This window comes from Macrobrachium nipponense, chromosome 6 (genome assembly GCF_015104395.2).
Source record: "Macrobrachium nipponense isolate FS-2020 chromosome 6, ASM1510439v2, whole genome shotgun sequence".
NCBI lineage: Eukaryota > Metazoa > Arthropoda > Malacostraca > Decapoda > Palaemonidae > Macrobrachium > Macrobrachium nipponense.
In genome coordinates this window covers 35,028,462-35,055,871 of record NC_061108.1, presented here as the reverse complement: position 1 = coordinate 35,055,871, position 27,410 = coordinate 35,028,462, and the positions used below count along the sequence as shown (strand labels likewise).

The 27,410-nt window shown below is 44.8% G+C and overlaps 5 protein-coding genes across 5 annotated transcripts in view; 1 reads left to right on the top strand and 4 right to left on the bottom strand.

Moving 5' to 3' along the window:
- LOC135216720 (protocadherin Fat 3-like) overlaps positions 1 to 27,410 on the bottom strand; it is a 750,169-nt gene that overhangs the window by 486,773 nt on the left and 235,986 nt on the right. The window lies entirely within an intron of this gene.
- On the bottom strand, positions 14,050 to 15,672 carry LOC135216489 (collagen alpha-2(I) chain-like). Its single transcript, XM_064251860.1, has one exon. It carries the CDS (start codon positions 15,670 to 15,672, stop codon positions 14,050 to 14,052), a length of 1,623 nt encoding a protein of 540 aa, XP_064107930.1.
- On the bottom strand, positions 15,796 to 17,289 carry LOC135216488 (collagen, type I, alpha 1b-like). Its single transcript, XM_064251859.1, has one exon. It carries the CDS (start codon positions 17,287 to 17,289, stop codon positions 15,796 to 15,798), a length of 1,494 nt encoding a protein of 497 aa, XP_064107929.1.
- LOC135216487 (collagen alpha-1(I) chain-like) lies at positions 17,299 to 18,327 on the bottom strand. The gene has a single exon (XM_064251858.1). It carries the CDS (start codon positions 18,325 to 18,327, stop codon positions 17,299 to 17,301), a length of 1,029 nt encoding a protein of 342 aa, XP_064107928.1.
- On the top strand, positions 18,326 to 20,428 carry LOC135216486 (basic proline-rich protein-like). The gene is made up of 4 exons (XM_064251857.1): positions 18,326 to 18,368; positions 18,462 to 18,552; positions 18,643 to 19,892; positions 19,980 to 20,428. The coding sequence occupies exons 1-4, from the start codon at positions 18,326 to 18,328 to the stop codon at positions 20,426 to 20,428; spliced, it is 1,833 nt and encodes a 610-aa protein (XP_064107927.1).

Sequence of the window (27,410 nt, the reverse complement as noted above, 5' to 3'; positions counted from 1 at the left end):
CTCTTTCTGGGAGAATTCCTCGAATCCGCCAAGCAACATAAGGGATGTAATATCAAGCACTACGCGACAAATGCAAACGGATACATCACTAATATTGGGTGGAACAAGACAGAATATTTTCAAGCAAGTGTGCTGTCATTCTTGATGGGAGCATATACATACAACGCAATGGCTCAGAACAAATATGAGAGAGAGAGAAAGGCTCGGGTGTTGACACAGCTTCACAGTTGACACAGCCTCGCAACTTCTGACGTTCCTTTTGCCTTTACTCCAGACAGAACCCTCTGTTCTCGTTTGTGCTCCATCTTTCTCTTTGCCAGCGTGTTTTAATCCCTGTTTTTGCACCGAAGTGCGTTTGCCTATCGTCAGTTTCTTTATCGGTTCTTCTCACTAATAAAACGGAACAATTTGAGGATTGGATCAAGCGGATTTTTATTTTTATTCTGTGACCAACTGGAGATGGTTTTTTGTGAGGATGACAGAGAGAAAGATAAGTAAAGATCGAAGACCTTTAACAATCTATATCTGAAATCCAGACGGCAAATCTAAAAGTTTTTCATTTAAATAGCCAGTGACTTTGAAAATACATCAAGGTAAAAAATATTCAGGGAAAATAATGACGAAGGTAAAGTATACACATACCTGATTTCATGAAATAATAATAATTAATAATAATAATAATAATAATAATAATAATAATAATAATAATAATAATAATAATAATAATAATTGATTGATTGATTGATTGATTATGAAATTTAGGTCTTGAGGACCAAGAACCGGAACCCATTTGGATTATGCAGCTCCCTCATGAAAATAAAATATATAAATTAATATGATTAATTTTAAGTAAGAGAATGATAAGTGTTAAAATATGAACGTAAAAAATAAAGAATGATGATAAATAAAACCAATAAAAAAATATCAAACTTTTATATTTAAAAATATTTTACAAAATACTAAATGACTAAAATCTACTAAATATACTAAAATCATATCTCATTACATTAACCAGATAATTATTTCAGATAACTCATAAGGTTATCTACCTCAACACCATCATTTAGAATTTCTAAAATAGTCTCCCCAGCTATTAAGTACTTTACCCTAAGGCGATTCAATCTAGGACAGTGCACCAGCAGCAAGTGCTCAACGGACAGCTGACCATCACAGTGAGCACAAACTGGGGCACTGGCTCCCTCTAAAATACAACCATGGGTGAAGCGGGTATGGCCAATCCTAAGCCATTTTAGGATGATCTCGAATCTTCTGTTATGATTAAACCCGAACTCCAAAAATCAATACTTTTCTAATATTTCTGTACTACCTATCTGTGGATAAAATGGGGGAAGTCCATCTCTGCTGCCATTTCTTACGGATGCATCTTCTAATGACTAGATGCATATCCAAATGTGGCACCTTATTAATTAAGAAATCACATCTTGCAGCATCCTTTGCTTCACTATCAGCCAGTTCGCTCCCTTCTATACCAGTGTGCCCAGGAAACCAACAAAAGTTAACTGATTTGTGGCGAACAGAAAGATTAAAAAAGCCATTCCTGGGCCTTTTGAAATAAGGGACAGGTAGGGTTAAACTTCTTTAGGGCTTCTAAAACACTCTTTCAGTCACTATATATTACTGTGGATTTAAATTTCTTATCAGAGGCAAGATTTAAAACATCAACAATGGCTGTTGCTTCAGCAGTGAATATGGATGAGGAGTCTAGTAACTTTTTTATATATGATTCCCCCTCACAGGCCACTGCACAGCCCACTCCATCTTCTGATTTTGATCTGACAGTATACATTTTCCTGCCATTTAGGTGCCTCTTATCATGCTCCAGACACTTGTTTCTGACTTCTTCATCCGGACGACCTTTCTTCTCTATCTCTTGAGTGTATACATCTATTGCTGGAATAAACCAGGGAGGGATAGCAGGATGTTTACCTTGTAGGATCTTCAGCATTTTTATAATGTCTTCCTCCAGTTCACCCAGCTGTCTGATTTAAAATGGTGTTGAAGATCTACTAAATCTAAAAAGACTTGAATCACACTGTTTCAAGATCTCAAAAGAAGGATTCTCTCTAGTGCTTTTCATCCGCATGGTGTATCCCAGACCTAGCTCATGCCTCTTCAGGTCCAGTGGTAGCTGATGGGAGTCTACAGAGACACTTTCAATGGGTGAGGTTCTAAAAGCTCCAGTGCAGATCCTTACCCCCATATTATGCACAATGTCCAATTCCTAAAGTTAGTCTTCGAAGCAGATGAGTATACTTGGCAGCCGTAGTCTAACTAGATAAACATACTGCATTGTAAGCCTTCACAACTATTTTTTTATCAGCACCCCAATTAAATTAGATACTACTTTTAAAATATTTAGTAATCTTCACTTTCACTTGTCACAGGTCAATATGATTATTCCAAGTGAGCTTTTCATCAAAGACCATTTCTAAAAATTTTACTTCAGTGGAGTAAGGTAGAATAATGGGTTCCTCAGTTTTTGATTCGGAAAATCGAAACCCTTGCTCATTAGCCCACTTGCTTACTTTATAGATGGCTTCTGCATGAACCTGCTAGCAGAAACTGCATCATATCCTGTGCAGTACAGAGCGAAATCATCTACAAATAAAGAGCCTTTTACTGGTGATGGCATATTTTCTAATACATCATTAATTGCTATAGCAAAGAGGGTGACACTAAGGACACTACCCTGAGGAACTCCCTCTTCTTGTAAGAAAGGTTGCGATACATGATTTAATGTAATAACAATAATAATAATACACACTGCCTTACAACACATTCGAATGATAACAGTGTCTGGTGACACAGGCTTAATAATGTGCTCAAATAAACATTAATATATAACAAAGGATTTCACGAAGTGGAATACAGCGAAGTACTAAATAAGGCAAGTCAAACCAATAACAGGCGAATAAAATATGTAAATTAAATAAGACGAAAAAACAGGAAAATCAAGCAATAAGCAAGCTTAACTGACTTCCAAAAATAAGAATATACAATAGTCTAGTATACACTGCATAGCTGTTAGGGAAGAATTACGGTGCGTAGATTTAATAGCATATTCATTAATAAACGAGTTCCATTTGCACACTGCTCTAAATATTTGTTTTGAAATATCAAGGGCGTCACAAATGATCCAAAAATCTCACTCGAGACCCATTTAATAATATCCCAGTTAAAAACTTCACACTATTTTTTATAAAAAAGGGGAAAATATAATGTGCTGAAGCTCACAAGGAACTGACTGCATACGTCACGCAAAAGGCAGCGCTGCAAGTTGCAGAAAATTCAGTTCAAGGAGCCAGCTTCATAAAATTGATGCAAACCAACTTAGCAGAGGAAGGAAAATTCCTTCAGTCAATATCCAGTTCAGAGTGAAGGGGGGCGTGTCACTTTACAGTGACCTCCATACTTCAGACCTTATGTCTTATGCATGCATTAAGGGAAGTCCAGGAAATTTTCATGAAAATTTCCCCAAACAAACTGGTGAAACAGATTTAGAGTTATTACTACTTTCAGAAATTTGTATTAACATTTTCAAGTCTTAATAAAATCTTCCAAATGTAATACATATATGTTTGTGTGTATGTATGTATGTATGTATGTATGTATATATACACACACACACACCCATATATATAATATAATATATATATATATATATATATATATATATATATATATATATATATATATATATACATATATATATATATATATATATATATATAAAATCCTTTTTTTTCTATATGTATATAATATATATTATAATATATATAATATATAATATTAATTTCCTTATTTTTATTTAGCAGAAAAGTTTTTTCATGGTGGCAATATTAAAATATTAAAGGAGTTATTTTTACTATATAAAATAAATAAAAAAATGTGTAAGTAATAGAAAAAGCATTAATATACATGCTTCTAAATTGTATGTAGATTCAACTGTTTAATTCATTTTCTTTTAGAAAACCAACATAAAGCCGAAAAAAATATTAGGATCTAAGTACTCTCATAATTCTAAAAAGCTGGGTTTGAGAACTTTGCGATTGAAGCTACGGGAACATTGATAAATGTGTAATAAACACAGGGGTGGATATTTTGAAAGGAATATTACACTTTCAGTAAAGAACACTGGAAAAACTGTTCATACACAATACCTAAAAATTCTTTATTTCTAATACCCTTAGGAGCTGTATATTCCACATACCAAGACCAATAATAAAAAACCCATGTCGTGAACTTCCTGCACCATTTTGTCTGTTGTGTACGATATTAGGCCCATTTTTTCAGCAGTCTCCCCAGGAGTGTAACACTCCACCACTATACCTACCCCAATCAAAGATGAATGTCCTCGTGTCATCCATGTGACATCAAATGACACTTCATTTTCCAAGAATTCATTATCATCTGGATAAACATTCAATTCTTTACTATGATATACGAAAATCATGCCACTCACTTGCTCGTTGCAATCTTTGTATTTTTTCGTGTGATTTCCTTTTATTATCCAAGGCAGGTTTTATGTGAAGGTTTAGCGAATCCGAGACTAGCTGCCATATCGTGAATTCCTCTTTCGCCAAGTTCATGTTGCACCCCATAAGCATGGCATATAATGTGTTTGTTCCATATATAATATATGTATATTATAATAGAATTAGATATAATATAGAATATTATATATATAGATATATAGATAATATTATATATATAGATAATTATACATATATATATATGTATAGGTAATACTATAATGGCAAAATGCAAACCGACACCTTTTTCGACAGTCTGTCCTTAACGATTTCCACTAGTAAAGAGATAAAAGAACTTTCTTAGCAGGGCACTTAAATAAATTACCGTCATAAACCTAAAATAAATTTTTAAATGAAAATGAATTAATTTGTCTCGCAAGAAATAAGTCCCATTCTGTTTCCAATGAGGGTTAAAATATCATCTGCAGTTTACCAGCGCTGCCATCATATATTACAGAAAGTCATTCTTCAAGATATAAAGATAAGGACAGATTTCATGAGACTTATTTCATCTTTGACAAAGGCGTCAAGATTTAACAGCTTCTCTCCTTCATCTTTTTCAGGGCAGCCAATTGCATCTGTCACTGGATGCAATAACGATTCTCTGAAGAGAGCATAAATCGCGAATGTCTTTCGAAAGGAAATTCTTCCGAAATAAACCTCATTCCTTAATCCATGAAAAATTTATGAGTAGTTGCTCTCGTTCTTTTTAACATGTCTGTTTTTCTAACATCAACTTCCCTAACACTGTGTAGAAACTGAGTACTTAATTGGAAATATCAGTCATTCAGAGCATTTCCTCCAGTGGTAAAAAAGATATCAATGCGTCACTTCATCTTTATATAATGAAATATCTATAATTTTCTTTTATTTGTGAGAATATGGATTTGGGACGAATGAAATATGAGATGAGCACAGCAAAGGTGAAGGTGAATTGAAGAAAACTGTTCTCAAACAACTTAAACAGCAGACCTAATACAGCAATTTCAGACATGAAAAGTGAAGAAGTACGACTGGATTGTATTCTAAATTACTAGTACAAGAAAATACGACGATTTCTGGAAGTAAACACTTTTGTAAAAGTTATTACCGACTGGTTTTTCTTTTCTGAGAACCTTGATAAGGACTGTTCACTGCCTAACATTTTCACTGGCAAGGGATTTACTAGACAACAGATGCAACAAAAATATATAGGAGCCAAGGCAATTAACATAACATTTTATGTATTTAAAAGGAAAAAAATATGGAGACAATAACAGTATGGGCCTGAAATCCACGGTTAAAACAAGGAAACCATCGTTCTTGAAACAAGTAAAGCGTAGGAATTAATTTGTCAACAGAAATGCAAAATAATCCCTACCTCTGGTGAAAAGCCCAGAGATTTCATGAGCAAATGCCTAAACGCTCTATAAGAGCGACAGATCTTCCTGCTGAATTGTCATCAGCCACTGACCATCCCAGGTCTCAATGTACGGAAGAGAGATATGCTGATCATTTCTGAGTGTATTTTAGTCCTGTAAGCTTATTAGCGATTTTTAAAGCATTACCAATGGAAGAAAAACAAGAGACTACTGGATGAGATATCCGAATCGATGCATAAAGCGTATTTCTTTTAAACTCATTCCCCAAGGGTCTCCGGACCTCATGGCAAAACGAGGACAATGATTAGACAACACAGGGATTTCAAGAAATATAAGATAATTTGGGATAAAAGAAAAAAACAAAGATGCTGTAATTAAACAGTTTTTTAATAGTGTGGTTATAGCTGCTAAAGATTTGCATCAAGTGAAAGTAAAAGAAGAGGGAGCTAAAAATTAAATAACCTTTGAAAGCTGAGAAATGTGCAACACGTATGAGAACGAGGACAAACAAGTTTCAAAACATAATTTGAGGTCCTTTAAACTCTCTAACGGAAAGTAATCAAATGTCGAAATTTCAATGGTTCAGTTCCAAATTGGAATTGTTCTTTGAACGGAAAATATTCACATAATAACATTTTTGTCAACATTTGAAAAATACTTCGATCTACGCTCTTTCTCTCATCAGGAACCGGTGTCCAAGGAATCATTAATCACCATCATCTCTGTCTGTCTGTCTTTCCGTATTATACGGTCACGTTTAATAACTCATAAGTCCAATCAATATCAAACAGCAGCAAATTATCCTCTCTCTCTCTCTCTCTCTCTCTCTCTCTCTCTCTCTCTCTCTCTCTCTCTCTCTCTCTCTCTCTTACGGTCCTGTGCCAAGGGCTCATAGCTCCCATTATCATCAAACTACAGAGTATTAACTTTCTCTCTCTTGACAAAATCATCTTACCGTTGGTGGTCCAGAAATGATTTTACTTGATTTGTCTTTCTTTGTGATTTCTATTTCAATTTCCTTTTATGTCCTGGCTCCTTATCCCATAGGAGATCTTTGTTTCGACTTTATTACTATAATCAAGAGATGTTAAGGTAAAATTAATACCTTACTGAATTTCGGAGATTCGATTCTTGTCCTTAAGGGGCGCTGCAGGAAGTGAAAGGAGCCATGAGTAGAATGTCCAAAACGTCCAAAAAACACAAAAGGAATCATGGTTGGACTTAAAACAAATTAGATATCTGACAGACATGGAAACATTGAATAAAAAAGGGAGGGGGAGGGAAATGTTGGAGACTATCAAAACTAGTTGTCAACACAAGAAGTTGATTCTGGACAATTATTGTTTCCTTGAAAAGTTATCTGTCCATGTTAGGGAGCTTTCTCTGTTCCATTTGTGATGTATAGTGGGTCACCCACCCGCGTAAAGATGGCGATTTCGTCAGTAAGATACTTGTATGAAACTGGAGAGGTGGCCTTTACGAGAGAGAGAGAGAGAGAGAGAGAGAGAGAGAGAGAGAGAGAGAGAGAGAGAGAAACTGTTGAAAAACTTATATTGTACGATCTCCAGAAGACGAAACGTTAGAACCCATACGAAGACGTCCACGCACATATACACGAATCTCTCTCTCTCTCTCTCTCTCTCTCTCTCTCTCTCTCTCTATATATATATCATATTATATAAATATATATATATATATATATATATATATATATTATATATATATATATGTATATATATATATATATATATACATATATATATATATATAATATATATATATATATATATATTAAATAAAAGGTTTTTTTGCCACGAAAGGAAAAAATGAAAAAGCGAGAATAGCCAAGTACTTTCGGTCCTGTTGGACCCTTTGCCTCAGTAAAAGGGTCCGAACAGGAACCGAAAAGTACTTTGGCTAATCTCGCTTTTTCATTTTTCCTTCGTGGCCAAAAAACAAAAAACCTTTATTTTATACATAGCATCACGTTTTATATACTTCGTGATCAAGTTATAGCATATCATATATAATATAAATATAGATAATATAATTAATAATACTCATACTAATTTATATATATACGTATACTATTATATAGTATAATGTATATATGTGTGTGGTGTGTGTGTGTGTGTGTGTGTGTGTGTGTGTGTGTGTTGTACGCTTCAGTTTGTTTGTATGGTGTTTTTACGTTGCATGGAACCAGTGGTTATTCAGCAACGGGACCAACGGCTTTACGTGACTTCCGAACCACGTCGAGAGTGAACTTCTATCACCAGAAATAGACATCTCTCACTCCTCAATGGAATGGCGAGAATCGAACTCGCGACCACCGAGGTGGGACGCCAACACCATACCAACCACGCCACTGAGGCGCTATGTACGCTTCAGGAACAAGGACAGAAATGTATTAGAAACAGTTGCTTCGCCCTAATATTCTCCGTCAGTTTTGAATATTTTATTATCCCTCAAAAGAGCAGCAACGCCAAGACTGAAATTCCCATTCACACCTGACACTCATTAAGTACTTCAATACAAAATCATTTTTCCTTTCAAATAAATTTACAAGTCACACAGGTGATTAGTGAGTCATCAGTTTGCATCAAAAACACCTGGTAGTTTTAAATGACTCGGGTAGTATGAGAATGTTGGACTGCTTAGTTTCTTTAAATTCCACCTTCATTCATTTGCAAAGACTTGTCCGACCTGCAAGTCTGCAATCGCTGATGTACCTTGTATTGCCAGAGGCCACAGCGATTTCACTAAGGTACTTAATCTTTTAAATGACAATATGCTGACAACGAATCAAGGCTGATTTAAGCTGGGAGTCTCAAATTTTGCGATATCGTCCGAATGACAATGATGGCTTCAAATCTATTTCTACATTTCTGGTGCTTACAACCTATTTTCGTTATTATCCGTTTTGTGACACCACAAAAGACAGTCTAAAACCAGTAAGGTTTCGTTATAGGATCACGTCAAAAATAAAAACATGAGGCACCGAATATACAATTCAAAAAGCACGGCGCGAATTCCTTAAGGGAGTTCTGGTTCAGAATGATCAATATCAACTCAAAATTGCATCATTATTCATAGGAAAGTTATGAAAAAGTGTGGCAGATATTGAAAGATTTCTCCAGCTGAGAATGACAGACCACCATAAATATTAAAAGCAGCTGCCAATTACAGTAGTATTAAGGTACACTAGAAGTTTGAAATAAACAGATTAGGAACAATAAAAGATAACGGTTTTGTACTGAGTTTTACGGTGCTTGTTTGTCAGTTAGAAGGAATGTACGAAAACTGATGCACAGTTTTAAGAAAGTATTTTCTAATGAGGACAATTTACCCGACTTTGGGTTTTAAATCTAATCTATAACTTCATAGAGTTTATTAGCCTCCTTCCTTGTTATTTTGACTAATCTGTGTTAAAGAAAAAGAAAAAACTTTCCTTTCATTTATGAATAAAATTACAAAGAGTTTTTCTGAATTTATTTCTGATTGTTTAACTTTAATTCTCCCTTTCTCAATACATACTTTATACTTGAAAAGGTTTTGTTGCATCTCGGAATTTAACAATTCTTTTTGGACCTGATCTTTTCTGTTTCCTCTCTCTCTCTCTCTCTCTCTCTCTCTCTCTCTCTCTCTCTCTCTCTCTCTCTCTCTCTCTCTCTCTCTCTCTCCTAAAGGCTATTTCGGTGACAGCTATTTTGAATGGACATCATTAATCCTCATGTCATCGTTTTCTCTTTAAACAGCAATTTTTTTTTCTCCGTGCTTAATTTTCTGACTGATAGCCTTTTCCATCTTCATATGATATATATAAGTATTTAATCATTCCCAGTAAATAATACCACTGTTAATCTTTTTTCTACTTCAATCTATGGTTAAGCCCTTCACAGGCACTCAAGTCAGAAGCGCAAGGTATTCTCGCCACTGACCAAATATATTTATTTAAAGTGACAATAAACTCTTGCCTACCAAAGAGCAAAAACACTACCTCACGGTATCAAGGTACCTCAGAAACGTGTTTGTCAATATGCGCATGAAGGATTGGATTGTATTAGTTAGGCCAAAGGTCATTCAGCGCTGAAAAGGAAATGGACAGGAAGAAGGTCTGAAAGGCGTAACAGGAGGAAATTTTCGCAATTGCACGGTTAAACTATTGTTAGAGAGGGTGGAAAGTCAGATGAAAAGAAGAGAATATGAACGAAGGTACAGAAAAAGGAATGAATGAGGTTGCAGCTAGGGGCCAAAGGCACGCTGCAAAGAACCGTATGCAATGCGTACATTGCGCCGCGTGAGGTGTACTGACTGCACTAACGCCCTATATGCATATATATATATATATATATAGTATATATATTATAACACATATATGTACATATATATACATATGTATACATATATATATATATATATATATATATATATATATATATATATATATATATATATAATATATATATATACTGATAAGTAGAGAAGTGCACTGAGTCGATATCCGTTATATTCAGGCTTTACTTCAGCTCTTAAGAGTGCCGATCGTTTCTTCTGATAATAACCGCTGACGTCATAAATAACAAACTTCTTGAAATATCCACGTACGATGAGACGCCTTCATGCGCATATTGACAAACACGTTTCTTTGGTTCCTTTGATATCGTGAGATGTGTATCTGCCCTTTAGCAGGCAAGATTTTAATATGACTAAATAAAAACTTCTCGTCAGTGGTGAGAATACCATGTCCCCATCGCCTCTTACTTCAGCGCCTGTGAAGAGCTTAATTATAGACTGAAGCTGAAAGGGCAGGTCGTGCGTCATTGCATTTCGCTTTTAATTAAATAAAAATTAACATTCGCTGGGAATGATTGAATATTATATACAATTATATGTATATGTGTGTGTATATCACGTTGTATATATAATTACATATTATTATATAATATTATTTAATTAGATATAATAATATTATAATATTAATGTATATATATTATCATATATATTATATATATTACATATACATACATACATATACATGTACATACACATACAGGGCGTCCATAGTCTCTATACAATTCTAAAATATATTACAAAAGCAAATGAACAAACAAATATGTGGAAATTAATACAAAGTGAGGAATAGACATTGAGGCTCTCTTGCATCATTTAATACACGTCTATATGGACCACATCAAGTGTGGCATTGGCATCAGTGATGTTCTTGATCAGCGACGTCCTGAATCCTTGTTCGGTACACGATGTCTTTAACCTAACTCCATAGAAAGAAGTCCCGCCGAGCGATATCTGGTGAACGAAGTGGCCAAGGAATGGTTCCATCCCTTCGGAAGTGTTGAGTTTATGAACCCACAAACATGCAGTCACTAATGTCGTGGTGCAACATCTTGCTGGAAAATGATGGCTGGTTGAAGATTATCTAATTGTGGTGCCACATATTCAGTCAAAAGGTCAAGGCAAACATCTGCAGTCATTGATGTCTCGTAAGAACAATAGACCAATGATTCAACTGCATATGATCCCACACCACACATCCACCTTTTGACGATCTGGTGAAGTTTCCTAGTCACCTGGGGATGTTCTGATCCTCAGATTCTCACTTTGTGTGTGTTCAGTTTCCCTGAAACATGAAAGGCTGACTCATCACTAAAAGAAACTCTGATGAGAAACGTTTCATCCTCAGAAATTCGTTCCAGCATGTTAAAATCAAACTCTATTCGTCTTGGTTTATCATTTGGCTGGAGTGCCTGTATGAGTTGCACTTTTTTTAGCGCACAATCGCAAGGCCTTGTGCGCTGTTGAACGTGGCAGCAATATTTCTTGAGCATGATAGTAGTTCTCTGGTAAATTAGGGAAAAAATTGCAAGGTTTTCTTTGCATGATAATAGTCCTTTGCTATCTGAGGGTACAAATTCAATATTTTCTCTGCATGATGATACTTCTCTAGTGGATAAAAGAAAAATTGCAATATTTTCTTGGCATGATAGTAGTTCTCTGCTATATGGAGAAATTGCAATATTTCCTCTGCATAATAATAATCCTCTAGTATATGAAGAAAAATTGCAATATTTCGTTTGCATGATAGTGCTTTGTTGTTAGATGATGGAAAAATGGCAAAATTTTATTTGCACGATAGTCGTCCTTTGTTAGATGAAGGAGATATTGCAATATTTCCATTGCATAATAAAAATCCTCTGTATAAAAAGGAAAATTGCAATATCTCCTTTGCATGATAAGAGTTCTCTGCTAGATATGAGGCAACATTCAATATTTCCTTTGCGTGAAAATTTGCAATATCTGCATAATAATAGTCCCCTGACATGGACAAACTACACCATTCCCTTTGCATAATAATAGTCCAACGGTGTATGAAGGAAAAATTGCAATTTTACCTTTGCATGATAGTATTCCTCTGGTAGATTGGAGGAAAAATTACAATATTTCCTTTTCATAATTGTATTATTCCTGGTAGTTGAAGAGAAAATCGAGATATTCCTTTATCTTTACCCGATTTTTGAAGTTCGAAATATCGAGTGACATTTCTTTCGAACCACAAAGCCTAACAAAAGCCTTTCATAGATGAGCAAAGAGCGCGATGGTTACCCAGAGTGAGGGAAATATTCATTCAGGCGAATCAGCTCCGTTTGGTGACGATTGCTGTCATTACCTCGGCTGTGATATTTAGCCGTGACCCAGCAGTGCAAACACGGCAGTTATGCAAACGAAGCGCTGCTATGTAATTAAACCCTGAGCTATCTAAACACCCCCTAAAAATGAGGAGCACTTGGCTAATAGGATAAGAAAAGTATTGCAGTTTACAGCTGCAGCTCATGTGAATACACATTCGCAAGGCAGCAGAAATTAATTAAAACGGAACACACGCACATACGACACACTTGGGTGGTTGCTTCCAGTATTTACATACGCAGGCACAAAAGATTTCTTATAAGAAAATGTGCAATATTACTTAAATACTAAGAAATGGAAAATATAATGCGAAGTTTAAGTAAATAAATTCAAGGGATAATAACAAATTCTTAGGCTAATCATTTCGATACAGTTTATTCCAAATTACAATAATTAAGGGCGTCTCTTGAACACGAATAGTACTTGTCAATTAACCACTGCAGAAATAAAAAAAAAAAAAAAAGATTCTCTGTACACCAAAGCACTTTTGATGTCAGTGAAGGCGATAGCCCGTCCTGTATGAAGACTGCTTTTCATTTTAAAAATTAATTTGAATTAATTAGTTACGCAATTAACTAGCTATCAGGAATTTTTCATCAACGGCTGATAGTCTGGTAGTCAAGGACAATTCTCTGTCTTTTGGGTGTATATATATATATATCTATATATAATTATATATATTATTTTGGATATAGATATATGATATATAATAATAGTATATATAGATATTATAATATACATAAATATTATATATATACATATATATATATATAATAGTATTTATAACATATATATGTATATTATATATATATAGGTATATAGATAATATATATATATATTATATAATAATATAATATATATATATATATATACCTAAAGATGATAACTGATTATATGATGTTTGTGTGTGTGTGTGTGTGTGTGTAAGGGGATAAAATCCACGAGGATGTAAAATCCCTCTGTAGTTTTATAAGATGTATATTTCTTGTAAAGCAACTTATAGCTTTCGACCAACAGCTGATGGTCGAAAGCTTTAAATTGCTGTACAAGAATTATATATCTTATAAAACTACAAAAAGATTTTACATCATTGGGGATTGTCCACGGCAGGCCCGGCCCGCCCGTCCCCTGGCAAGTGACGGACATCGCCCCCCGCCCGCCCCGGGACCCACGGCAGGCCTGGCCCGCCTGTCCCGGGGCAAGTGACGGACATCACCCGCTCACACTGGGACCCACGGCAGGCCAGGCCCGTCCCATTCCCGTGGCAAGTGACGGGACATCGCCCTGCCCCCACCGGGAACCCACGGCAGGCCCGGCCCGCCCAGGCCCGCCCGTCCCGTGGCTAAGGTGACGGACACGCCCGCCCGCCCGCCCCGGGACCCACGGCAGGCCCGCCCCGCCCGTCCCACCCCGTTGGCCAGTGGCGGACATCACCGCCCACACCGTGGGACCCACGGCAGGCCCGGGGGGGGCCCGGCCCATTCTGTGGCAAGTGACGGAACATCGCCCGCCCGCCCACCGGGACCGGGACCCACGGCAGGCCCGGCACCCGCCCGTCCCGTGGCAAGTGACAGGACCATCACACCCAGCCCACAACTGGAACCCGGAAACCCCCCCGACGGTAAGGCCCGGCCCGCCCCGTCCCATGGCCAAGTGAACGACAATCGCCCGCCCGCCCCAGGACCCACAGCAGGCCCGGCCCACCCGTCCCGTGGGCAAAAGTGACGGACATCACCCCGCCCAGACCGGGACCCACGGCAAGCCCGGCTTGCCTGTCCTATGGCAAGTGACGGACAGCGCCCGCCCGCCCGGGACCCACGGCAGACCCGGACCGCCCGTCCCATGGCAAGTGACGGGACATCGCCCCCCCCCCCGACCAGGGACCCACGGCAGGCCCGGCTTGCCCGTCCCATGGCAAGTGACGGACATCGCCCGCCCGCCCCGGGACCCACGGCAGGCCCGGCCCGCCCGTCCCATGGCAAGTGAAGGGGACATCCCCCCGCGCCCCCCCCCCCGGGGACCCACGGGCAGACCCGGCCCGCCCGTCCGTGGCAAGTGACAGACATCACCCGCCCCCACCGGTACCCACGGCAGGCCCGGCCCGCCCGTCCCGTGGCAAAGTGACGGACATCGCCCGCCACACCGGGACCACGGCAGGCCCGGCCCAACCTTCCGTGGCAAGTGACGGACACGGCCCGCCCAAAACCAGGACCCACTGCAGGCCCGGCCCGGCCGTCCTGTGGCAAGTGACGGATATCGCCCACCCACCCGGGGACCCACGGCAGGCCCGGCCCGCCCGTCCCGTGGCAAGTGACGGACATCGCCCGCCCGCCCAAGGACACACGGCAGGCCCGGCCCGCCCGTCCCATGGCAAGTGACGGACATCGCCCGCCCTCACCGGGACCCACGGCAGGCACGGCCCGCCCGTCCCGTGGCAAGTGACGGACATCGATTCGCCAGCCCCGGGACCCACAGCAGGCCCGGCCCGCCCGTCCCGTGGCAAGTAACGGACATCGCCCGCCCACACCGGGACCCACGGCAGGCCAGGCCCCCCCGTCCCGTGGCAAGTGACGGACATCGCCCGCCTGCCCTGGGACCCACTGCAGGCCCGGCCCCCGTCCCGTGGTTAAGGACCCGGACATCGGCCCCCGAAGTCCCGACGGCAGTCCATCCGCCCGTCCCCCGTGGCAAGTGCCTGACATCCGGGCCCACCCACACCGGGAACCCAACCCCGTCCAGGCCCGGCCCGCCTCCCCTGGCAAGTGACGGACATCACCCGCCCGAACCTTGACCCTACGGCAACCCGGCCGCCGGGTCCCATGGCCCGAAGTGACGGACATCGACCCGCCCACCACCGGGGGGGGGGACCCACCCGGCCAGGCTCGGCCACTTGTCCCAATGGCAAGTGACTGGACATTGCCCGCCCGCCCGAGACCCACGGCAGGCCCGGCCCGCCCGTCTCGTGGACCCAAGTGACGGACCCATTGCCCGGCCCGACCTGGACCACCCGGCCCCAGGCCCGGCCCACCCGTCCCCCGGGCAAGTGACGGCATCTCCCGACCACACCGGACCCCCGGCCAGGCCTCCGCCCGCCCGTCACCGGGTAGGCCCAAGTGGACAGACCCGATCCCGCCCGGTTCCGACCTGGACCCCGGCCAAAGGCCCCCCGCAAACCCTTACCCGGCCCGCCCGGCCCAATGGCCGTGCGGACATCGCGCCCGCCCACCTACCGTGACCCACGGAAGGCCCGGCCCCGCCCCGTCCCGTGGCAAGGACGGGACATTCACCTGCCCTCCACCGGGGACCCATGGCAGGCCCGGCCCGCCCCGTCCCAAGGCAAGTGACGGCATTGCCCACCCACACCGGGACCCAACGGCAGGCCCGGCCAGCCCGTTCCCGTGGCAAGTGCGGGCCATCGCCCACCCGCACCAGGGACCCACAGGGCGGCCCCGGCCCGTGGTTAAGTGACGGACATCGCCCCGCCCAAAACCGGGACCCACGGCAGACCCGGCCCGCCCGTCCCGTGGCAAGGTGACGGACATCGCGCCCGCACCGGGACCCACGACAAGCACGGCCGGCCCGTCCCGTGGCAAGTGACGGACATCACCGCCCGCACCGGGGACCCACGGCAGGCCCAGGCCCGCCCATCCCGTGGCAAGTGACGGACATCGCCCGCCATCATCCGGGACCCACGGCAGGCCCGGCCCGCCCCGCCCGTCCCGTGGCAAGTTACGGACATCGCCCGCCCTCACCGGAGACCCACGGCAGGCCCGGCCCGCCCGTTTTTTTTTTTTTTTCCCGTTGCAAGTGACGGACATCGCCCGCCCACACCGGGACCCACGGCAGGCCCGGCCCGCCCGTCCCGTGGCAAGTGACGGACATCGCCCGCCCCTCACCGGGAAACACAGCAGGCCCGGCCCTCCCGTCCCGTGGCAAGTGACGGACATCGCGCCCACACCGGGGGACCCACGGCAGGCCGGGCCCGACCGTCCCGTGGCAAGTGACGGACATCGTTCGCCCGCCCCGGGACCCACTGGCAGGCCTGGCCCGCCCGTCCCGTGACAAGTGACGGCATCGCCCGGGCCAGCACGTTCCGCCCGTCCCTGGCAGTGAGCGACCATCGCCGCCCCGGGCACCCGGGACCCATGGAACAGTCCCCGGGCCCGGCCCGTCCACCAACGTGGCCCAAGTGGAACGGACATCGCCCGCCCGCACAGGGACCCATGCAGGCCCGCCCGCCCGTCCCGTGGCAAGTTGACGGGACATCGTTCGTCCTGCCCCGGGACCCACGGCAGGCCCGGCCGGCCCATCCCATTGGAAAACGAGACGGACCCATCGTTCCCGATCCGCCCCGGGACACCAACTGAGCCCCACCCGGGCCCACCAATTGGCAAGAGACCGGACCCCATCCAACCCTCCCACTCCCGGGACCCCGGCAGGCCCGGCACGCCCGTCCCGTGGCAAGTGAGGACATCGCCCGCCCGCCCGCCCCGGGACCCACGGCAGGCCCGGCCAGCCCGTCCTGTGGCAAGTGAGAGACATCGCCCGCCCGCCCCAGGACCCACGGCAGGCCAGGCCCGCCCGTCCCATGGCAAGTGACGGACATTGCCCGCCCGCCCCGGGACCCACGGCAGGCCCGGCCCGCCCGTCCCATGGCAAGTGACGGACATCGCCAGCCCTCACCGGGACCCATGGCAGGCCCGGCCCGCCGGTCCCGTGGCAAGTGACGGACATCGCCCGCCCTCACCGGGACCCACGGCAGGCCCGGCCCGCCCGTCCCGTGGCAAGTGACGGACATCACCTGCCCTCACCGGGACCCAGGGCAGGCCCGGCCCGCCCGTCCCGAGGCAAGTGACGGACATCGCCCGCCCACACCGGGACCCACGGCAGGCCCGGCCAGCCCGTCCCGTGGCAAGTGACGGACATCGCCCGCCCGCACCGGGACCCACGGCAGGCCCGGCCCGCCCGGCCCGTGGCAAGTGACGGACATCGCCCGCCCAAACCGTGACCCCACGGGCAGCCCCGGACCCGGACCGCCCGTGGCAAAGTGCGACATCGGGCCCCGCCCCGCACCGGGACCCACGGCAGGCCCGGCCCGCCCATCCCGTGGCAAGTGACGGACATCGCCCGCCCTCACCGGGACCCACGGCAGGCCCGGCCCGCCCGTCCCGTGGCAAGTGACGGACATCGCCCGCCCACACCGGGACCCACGGCAGGCCCGGCCCGCCCGTCCCGTGGCAAGTGACGGACATCGCCCGCCCGCCCCGGGACCCACGGCAGGCCCGGCCCGCCCGTCCCGTGGCAAGTGACGGACATCGCCCGCCCTCACCGGGACCCACGGCAGGCCCGGCCCGCCCGTCCCGTGGCAAGTGACGGACATCTCCCGCCCACACCGGGACCCACGGCAGGCCCGGCCCGCCCGTCCCGTGGCAAGTGACGGACATCGCCCGCCCACCCCGGGCGGGACCCATGGCAGGCCCGGCCCGCCCGTCCCGTGGCAAGTGACCGGACATCGACCCGCCCCCGCCCCCGGGACCCACGGCAGGCCTGGCCCGCCCGTCCCGTGACAAGTGACGGACATCGCCCGCCCAGTCCGCCCGTCCCATGGCAAGTGAGGGACATCGCCCGCCCGCACCAGGACCCACGACAGGCCCGCCCGCCGTCCCCGTGGCAAGTGACGGACATCGCCCGCCCGCACAGGGACCCATGGCAGCCCCGGCCCAGCCGTCCCGTGCAAGTGACGGACATCGTTAGCCCGCCCCGACCCACGCAGGCCCAGGCCCGCCCGCCCATTCCCTGGCAAGACGGACATCACCCGCCCACACCGGGACCCCACTTGCAGGGCCCAGCCCGCCCGTCCCGTGGCAAGTGACGGACATCGCCCGCCCGCCCCGGGACCCACCCCCGGGCAGGCCCGGCACGCCCGTCCCGTGGCAAGTGACGGATATCGCCCGCCCGCCCGCACCGGGACCCACGGCAGGTCCGGCCCGTGGCAAGTGACGGACATCGCCCGCCCGCACCAGGACCCACGGCAGGCCCGGCCCGCCCATCCCGTGGCAAGACACGGACATCTCCCGCCAGACCGGGGACCCACGGAGGCCCCGCCCGCCTCCCGTGGGCAGTGGACATCCCCCGCCCCGGGCACGGGACCCACGGCCGGAGGACCACGGAGGCCCGGACCGCCTGCCCGTCCCGGGGCACGTTGTGGCGGACATCGCCCGGCCTGCCCGCCCGCCCCGGGGACCCACGACAGGCCCGACCCGCCCACCCAGTTCCGCCCATCCCGGGACATCTGGCAGACATTGCCCGCCCGCCTGCCCCAGGACCCACGGCAGGCCCAACCCGCCCTCCCATCCCAGGGCACCTGGCGGACCATCGCCCGCCTGCCGCCCCGGGACCCACGACAGGCGTGGCCCGCCCACCCACCCGTCCCGGGGCACCTGGCAGAACATCGCCCGCCCCTCCCCGACCAGCCCCGCCCCCCTGCACCTGACGGGACCCCTGCAGGCCCAAACCCCGCCCGCCCATCCCAGGGAACCTGGCGGACATTGCCAGCCTGCCCGCCCCGGGGAAACCCCACGGACAGCCCAAAAAACCCACCCGCCCATACCAGGGCACCCGGCGGACATCGCCCGCCTGCCCAGCCCCGGGACCCACGGCAGGCCCGGCCTGCCAACCCGCTCGTCCCGGGCACCTGGCGGACATCCGCCCGCCTGCTGCCCGCCCCGGGACCCCCGGCATGCCCTGCCGCCAAACATCCGCCGTCCGGGGCAACGCTTCGGGACATCGCCTGCCCGCCCCCGGGAAACCCCACGGCAGGCCCCCCCGGCCCCCCGCCAAGGTCCCACCCCCGGGGGCCCCACCTTGGCGAACATCCCGCCCGCCCCTGCCCGCCCCGGGAACCCCACGGGGCAGGCCAGCCCCCGCCCAACCCGACCCCGTCCCCCCGGGGCAACCCTGGCCGCCATCGCCCGCCCCCTTCCCCCGCCCACCCCGGGAAACCCACGGCAGGCCCGGCCCGCCCAACCCGCCCATCCCACGGCACCTGGCGACCATTTCCCCCCCCCGCCCGCTGACCCCGCCCCGGGACCCACGGCAGGCCCCCCGGCCCCGCCACCCCGCCATCCCCCCACCCACCACGGCACCTGGCGGACATTCAAGCTCGCCCTGCCCGCCCCGGGAACCCACCCCCCGGCAGGCCCGCCCGCCCCCAACCCACCCGTCCGGGGCCACCTGGGCGGACCCGATCGCGCTGCCCGCCCCGGGACCCACGGCAGGCCCGGCCCGCCAACCCGCCCCACCCGTCCCGGGGCAACCTTGCGGACCATCGCCCGCCTGCCCACCCCGTGACCCACGGCAGGCCCGGCCGCCCACCCGCCCGCCCCTGGGCATCTGGCGGACATCGCTCGCCCGCCCGTCCCGGGGCACCTGGCGGACATCGCCCGCCTGCCCGCCCGCCCCGGGAACCACGACAGGCCCGGCCTGCCCACCAGCCCGTCCCTGGGCACCTGGCGGACATCGCCCGCCTGCCCACCCCGGGACACACGGCAGGCCCAACCCGCCCGCCCATCCCAGGGCACCTGGCGGACATCGCCCGCCTGCCCCGGGACCAACTGGCAGGCAAGGCCCACCAGTTCCTACACACAACAACACCTTTCCTATTACTTAGAATCAGAATATGCCACTTATTCCTCTCAATTCTCCTGGGGCTTCTCTCAATCCTCTACTTCTGAATCCTCTCCTTCTTCTCCTGGCATCTCCTCCACCAATCCTACTCAATCCTCTCAATGCTTATGGGGCTTGTCCTAATCCTCTTTCTTCTTCCGACACCTCCTCGAATCCCCCATTCTCTTCGCTCTTTCTATATTCCTCCCCTTTCCCTTCCCTTCCAGGAATTAATCAAACTCTAACAAACCATTTTAACATATTTATTTCCCTTCTACTTTCATTTCCTTCAACGATTTCACAAAATAATATCATTACAAAATAAACATAAAACTTTCCTGACGATAAACATCCTCCTCAAAATTTTCACATCTCATCTGTCTGAGTCAGGCCAGTGCAGTCTTCATCGCGCCATTCCTTCAACATCCACACCAGCTTCTGCACTTTCCACTTGTCCTCCTCCATGCGTCTTTATTTCTCCTCCAGTTTCTTCACGTCGGACACCATTTTTTCCGTTGCTCCTCGCACCCATCCAACCTCATCTTCCAGCTGGTCGTTCCGTTCGCTTCTGGACACCGGCCTTCCTCTCCACCGACAAAAGGCCACCATTTCCTTCCTCTACAAGGAATGCCAACTCGTCCCTCTTCAGTTTTGCCGCCTCAACTTCACACTGGACTCCACACTTTTCCTTCCACAGGTCTTCCACGTTCTTCTGCAGGCGCTCCAACCTCACCTCCACGTCTTTCCTGTGGCATCGTTTCTCTCACCAATTTCCTTCACGTTCTTCTTCACTTGCTGCTTTTCTCCGGCCATCTTCACGATCTTGTCTTCCAGCTGCCTTCTCCCTCTTCTCTTCATCGTTCCAGCTTCGAGCCAGTGGGCACTCTCTTGCAAGGCCTGCTGTTGCAACACCTCCTGAGTCATCTGCATTTCACAAACGCGTTCTTCCCTTCCGCCCGCCTTCTGCGTCTCTTCTTGGTAGTTGAGCCTCTGTTGTAGCTGAAAAATTGTCTTGTCCAAGTGCACGCGCTGCTCTCTCTGCCATTGGATGGCGTCTCGCAAGGCCGCAATTCTCTTGTTCAGTTCCTTTTCCTTGGGCTCTTCAGCTCCATCATCATCTGTCAGGAGACAAATCTCGCCAGCGAATAGGCAGCCACAGCAAACAAAATGACTATTCTTCCGGATTTCCAACATCTGGACAACAACGTCCTAACAACAGCTGCTGCCAAGGTCAGGTAAGGCCACATTTTCTTCAAACTGGAATCCATATCTGAAGTATCCAGTTCATATACTCTCCTCTCTCTCACTCTCGATTTTTCGTTGATTTTCTATTCCACGAGAGATATTTTGATTTATCGAAATATAGCCGGAAAGATTCTAAAGTGTTATAAATTGCTGAAATCTTTCTCTCTCTCTCTCTCTCTCTCTCTCTCTCTCTCGCTCTCTCTCTTCTATCTCTTCTCTCTCTTTCTCTTTTTTGCCCCGAAGGTCTGGAATTCTTCATTTGTTCCTTCATTTAGGTTTAAGGCTTTGGGTTCAATAAGTTTAGACAGAGAGAGAGAGAGGAGAGAGACTGTATTATTGCGTAGAAAAACATTTATTGATATATTTACATAAACAGTGCATTTGAAACCACACCGCTTGAGTAGAGAATCTAATGTGTGTACTACCATGCTTAGTGTATAATGCTTCAATTGAGGTTTTATATTATATTATTCTGGCCGTCTAGATATATATATATATATATATATATATATATATATATATATATATATATATATATATATATATATACATATATATATATATATATATATATATATATATATATATATATATATATATATATATATATATGTCCAGGAAATTACGAATATAATTCGTAACTTTCCATTTTTGTTTGTATTAACCGCATATTTTGACTCAAAGGGAGTAAGTAGTTGTTGATGATAGTTTTAGATGGTATTGAATTAGCTTGTTTTCATTTTTACCCTCTTCCATTTATATATATATATATAATATTATATACATATATATCTATATATAATATAATAATATATATATATCTATATATATAGATATATTTATATCTATATCTAATATATCTATCTTCTAGCTATATCTCTATCTATATATAGCAATATATATATATAGTACATATATTATAATATATTATTCATACATATATATACAATTTAACACTATTGCTCCTTTCTGTTTCGGTAACTACCACACACAAAATGAACCTTGATTAGTACTACCAGCCTCTAGTGGAGAGGCCTCGGTAGCATTCTATAGTTTTATTAACCTTTTTATTATATTTTTAACAAACGTATATATGTATGTATGTATGTGTAATAGGAAAAGTGTTATTTTTATTTAGGAGAGAAGGAAATTATGTCTGAGGCACAGTAGGACCAAGTTGTGTTTTCATGAAACTTTATGTTGCATTGTAAGTATATTGTTTCTTTTTAAGTTTTAGCTTTTTATGAAAGAAATCTATTTAAATGGCAATTGTCTGTCCGTTCTCACTTTTCTGTCCGTCATCAGATCTTGAAAACTACTGAGATTAGATGGCATTTTATGCTTGTTATAAGTTAAAACCAAAGGTTAAACTGAACATAGAGATATGTGACGCAATTAGTTAATTAATTTTAAGTCATAAGCTCATCTGTTGTTATATATAGATATAGATTTTTTTGGCACTAAACCCAGCATTGGGGCAACTAATGCCATTCACCGCTGAAACGGAAATCGAAAGTAAAAGGTTTGAAAGGTGTTACAGGAGGAAAACCTCAAAGCAGTTGCATTATGAAGCAATTGTTAGGAGAGGGTGGGCAGTAAGACAGAAGAAATAGAATATGAACGGAGGTACAGTAAAGGAAATGAAAGGGGTTGCAGCTAGGGGCCGAAGGGACGCTGCAAAGAACCTTAAAGTGATGTCTACATTGCACCGAAAGAATAACTTTGAGAGCTAACAAAGAACAATTCAAAGACAAAGACAAAATTACTAATGACGTCACTAATCTTTGTGTTCATTCTAACCTTTGTTCAACTGACAAACAAGTTTAAAAAAAATATATATAGGCCTACGCTTGCAACATGACTTTCCTGAGAACACAACTTCTTCTTCGCCCTAATATGCCTGTGATACAATTTCCTGTTCACGTAAATTAAATAAAAAAAACTTTCCTCATCACATTTTTGTAGCAATATTTCCCAAAACGATGATATACGTATATTCATCAATTGGTCTGGTCACAGAAATGAAATAGGAAAATGGGTCTTGGTTTAGTTCCGAGTTCTAAGTGGTACTAAATGCTTCCACTTGTGAGTATTTCCAGATCGAAGAGTGAAAGGGCTTAATGTTACCCTCAACCATTCGACGAGAAACCAGCTAACTTTCGCTTTCAATCGTCTATTGTTTGAGATATATATAATTTATATTATATATATATATATATTATATATATATTATAATATATATATATAGAGAGAGAGAGAGAGAGAGAGAGAGAGATGAGAGAGAGAGAGAAGAGAGAGAGATGAGAGAGAGAGAGAGAATCCAATGGCGGCAAATCTTACGAATATAGGTTATTTAGTTCTGTGGTATCACTGACCCACTGTCCTTGCCACCATCATAAATTGGCCTTATCATTCACTCTAATTTTAAATTGAGATATTTTCCTTCTCACCTAATCATTTGGGGGTGAATTATTCCTCAAAATGAGTATGGTAGATGTCTCTCATAATGCAACCCATAACTGTACGAACTGCGTCAATAAGTAAGTTCGAGAAGGATCACTTGAAACTAAATAAATTGTTTTAATGCAAAAGCGTGCAAAGGATACGTCGAGATATCAAGATGTTTGAAAAATAAGATGTTAAAAATATGTTATCTAATTATGAAAGATGTCCTTGGCCATACTGGCCTCTAATATTTGTCATGTCTGGGGTATTGAAACACCTTCAGAAATCAAAGTATATTGATAGTGTATTGACAGTTTCTTGCAATACAATTGCATACATGAATATGACACCATTACTCTCATTTCTGTACAGTACTTTTTTTTTTTACTACCATGGCATGCATTTGATTTGGAATTTTTTTTAAATCAATTTACTTTTTACGTATAATGTGAAACATATAATGTACATTATAATCACATGGCATTCTCGCATAGAAATTTGAATTGCTAACAAAATAAATATGTTGAGGATATGTGCATTTGTTATGCCTTTGGTTGTTTTTTATGATTATTTGGACTAATAAAATGCCAGTGTATGCCTGGATGTATGTACTGGTCCGCAGAATTTTTTGTACTCTCTTGACTGGTCCGTGAAGTTGAAAAGGTTGGGAACCACAGGTATAAGTGACAGATAGGGATTATAAGGAGATTAGTACCTACGTAAAATCCAACTCACCTGGAGGATGAGTAACCTTCTCAAACAAGCATAAAGATGGGTACAATTTAAAAACAAAAAGATTAAGTACAACTGCTCAGACACAGGGACAAGACAATTAAAGGATTATACAGGGCGGCAACTGACCACATTCAGATCTTTGGTAAACAAAAACTTATTCACAAAACATATTAAACATCCATATACAAAGAAAATATCTATAAGGCAACTAATTTGTATTTAAGTCTGTGATTGTATCTTTGAGGTCATTCTTAAACATGTTACAAATACAAGGGTCTAAATGAATCAGGCCACGACTAATATTAAAATTACAATGGGAAATAAGTTGTATAATGGCAGATTCTAAAAGATTTCGTGATAAGACATCTTTTGATTTTGCAATTACTGAACTACCAATCTAATTTATCCAGTGATTGGTAGTTCAGTAATTGCAAAATCAAAAGATGTCTTATCATGAAATCTTTTAGAATATGCCATTATACAACTTACTTCCCACTGTAATTTTAATATTAGTCGTGGCCTGTTTCATTTAGACCCTTGTATTTGTAATATGTTTAAGAATGACCTCAAAGATACAATCCCAGACTTAAATACAAATTAGTTGCCTTATAGATAATATGTTTTGTGAATAAGTTTGTGTTTACCAAAGATCTGAATGTGGTCAGTTGCCGCCCTGTATAATCCTTTAATTGTCTTGTCCTTGTGTTTGAGCAGTTAGACTTAATCTTTTTGTTCTTAAATTGTACCCCCCTTTATACTTGTTTGAGGTTACTCATCCTCCAGGTGTGCTGGATTCTAGGTACTAATCTCCTCATAACCCATATCACTTATACGACCCTTCCTTGTCCTCTCAGTTTATGTCAGTCTGTCTGCTAAGTAAAGGACGTTGAGTCGAAAGATCTTGCAGCTACTCCAGTGTTTATCTCTCCTTCGTGGATTATACCTTTATATATATATATATTATAGATATATATATATATATATATATATATATATATATATATATATATATATATATATATATATATATATAGAGAGAGAGAGAGAGAGAGAGAGAGAGAGCGAGAGAGAGAGAGAGGAGAGCAGAGAGAGAGAGAGAGAGAGAGAGAGAGAGAGAGAGAGAGATTAAAATAAAAAAAATAACAATTTTCGAAGGAAACTAAAGTCAATTTGAATTAGCAGTAGGGACAGAGACGAGTCGTTTTATCAAGGAGAATTAAGACCAATACAACTCAGCCTCATCTTTCAACTCTAGCATGACGATAACGAGCACTATCTATGAACATGTGCTTTCGTCTTTGTCAGTATTTGCTACTGGGCCAAACAAAGACGTAAATCTTGAAAAAAGGACGAATTTGAAGCGTTTTATGATATAGTTTAGGGGCAATAATTGCCCTGAACGAATGTTTAGTTCGTTCGGAATATGAACCCAGTTTCAAGGCATCTGTTGGGAAACCGATCCTCTCCCTTCTTCTCGGATGAAGGATGGAACGCTTGGTGTCCCTTGTTCCTCACTGTTCAATCAAATGCCTTCTGGCAGAACACAAAGTTCGGAGGAGTTTTGACTCTCTCTCTCTCTCTCATCCCTCTTCACCGATTCGTCCCTCATCTCTCTTCGACTCTTACTACCAGTTAGTCCTCTCGTCTCTTCCTCTCTCTACTCCTTCCTCTCTCAAAGGAAAACCTGGAAGGTACTGACGTGGAATATATGAAGTAGATTTGTCTGATGAATGAATTGTATCCTCTACGTAAATGTTTCTCACATAAATGTAGTTTACAGTTAGCTCTAAGAATTCACGGTAAAGCGAACTACTCCCTTCACTGGAAATTATATTAAATAAAAAATCCCTGGACTTCCACCAGTTATTGTACTGAATTACTTCCAACAAGCAGGAATTAATCTCACTTTTATTTCGTTCGTCTATTTATTCGTTTGATAGTCTGAGAGCAGGTTTATAAAAAAGAAGGGATTAGATTTATCTGAGAGATATAAATTCAACTTTTAGAAGAAAAAATTCACAGAGGTGGTCCGGATATGGTCTCCTTTATAAAATATTTGTCCTTTTATACAAAAAAGAAATCGTACCATCCAGGATTCAGCTTAAACCCAGAATTTTAGTTTTTATCGAGAATTTGGTAATAATGATGTTTTCTCTCAAATTCTATTATCACGCCTTACCATGCCTCCCAAGTATATGTATATATGCAGTCCTTTTCATTTTCTGACTTAGCAACTCCAAAAGATCGCATTCACATAAAAGTGGTCAAAATTAACACATTAAATGACTTTTGACTCACTCCGATAGATAGTACACAATTTCTGCATAAGATCAACTATTTATTTTTCCACTGATTGTACCTACTGTATGCTTGTTCAATTCAAAACAACTTTGTTTCATCCGATTTACAAAAGCTCTGGGTCTGCAAAGCTACGTCACCTATTCCTGTATGTTGATGTTCTTCTCTGATCATAGACAGACCTCAATGTGGCTCATTTCCTGAATTGCCTAAGGTATGAATGAGGATTCCACGTGAACCATCATAAGCAAGATGCTATTCTGATTTCACTAGGAAACTGTAGGGACAAATTGAACATTGCGAAGGCAACATTGCTCCATTCCTCTTGTAACTACCCCTGGAATGACATTCAAAAGTAATTATATCCAGTAAATGCTCAAGGATATAGAAAATTATTCCAAAC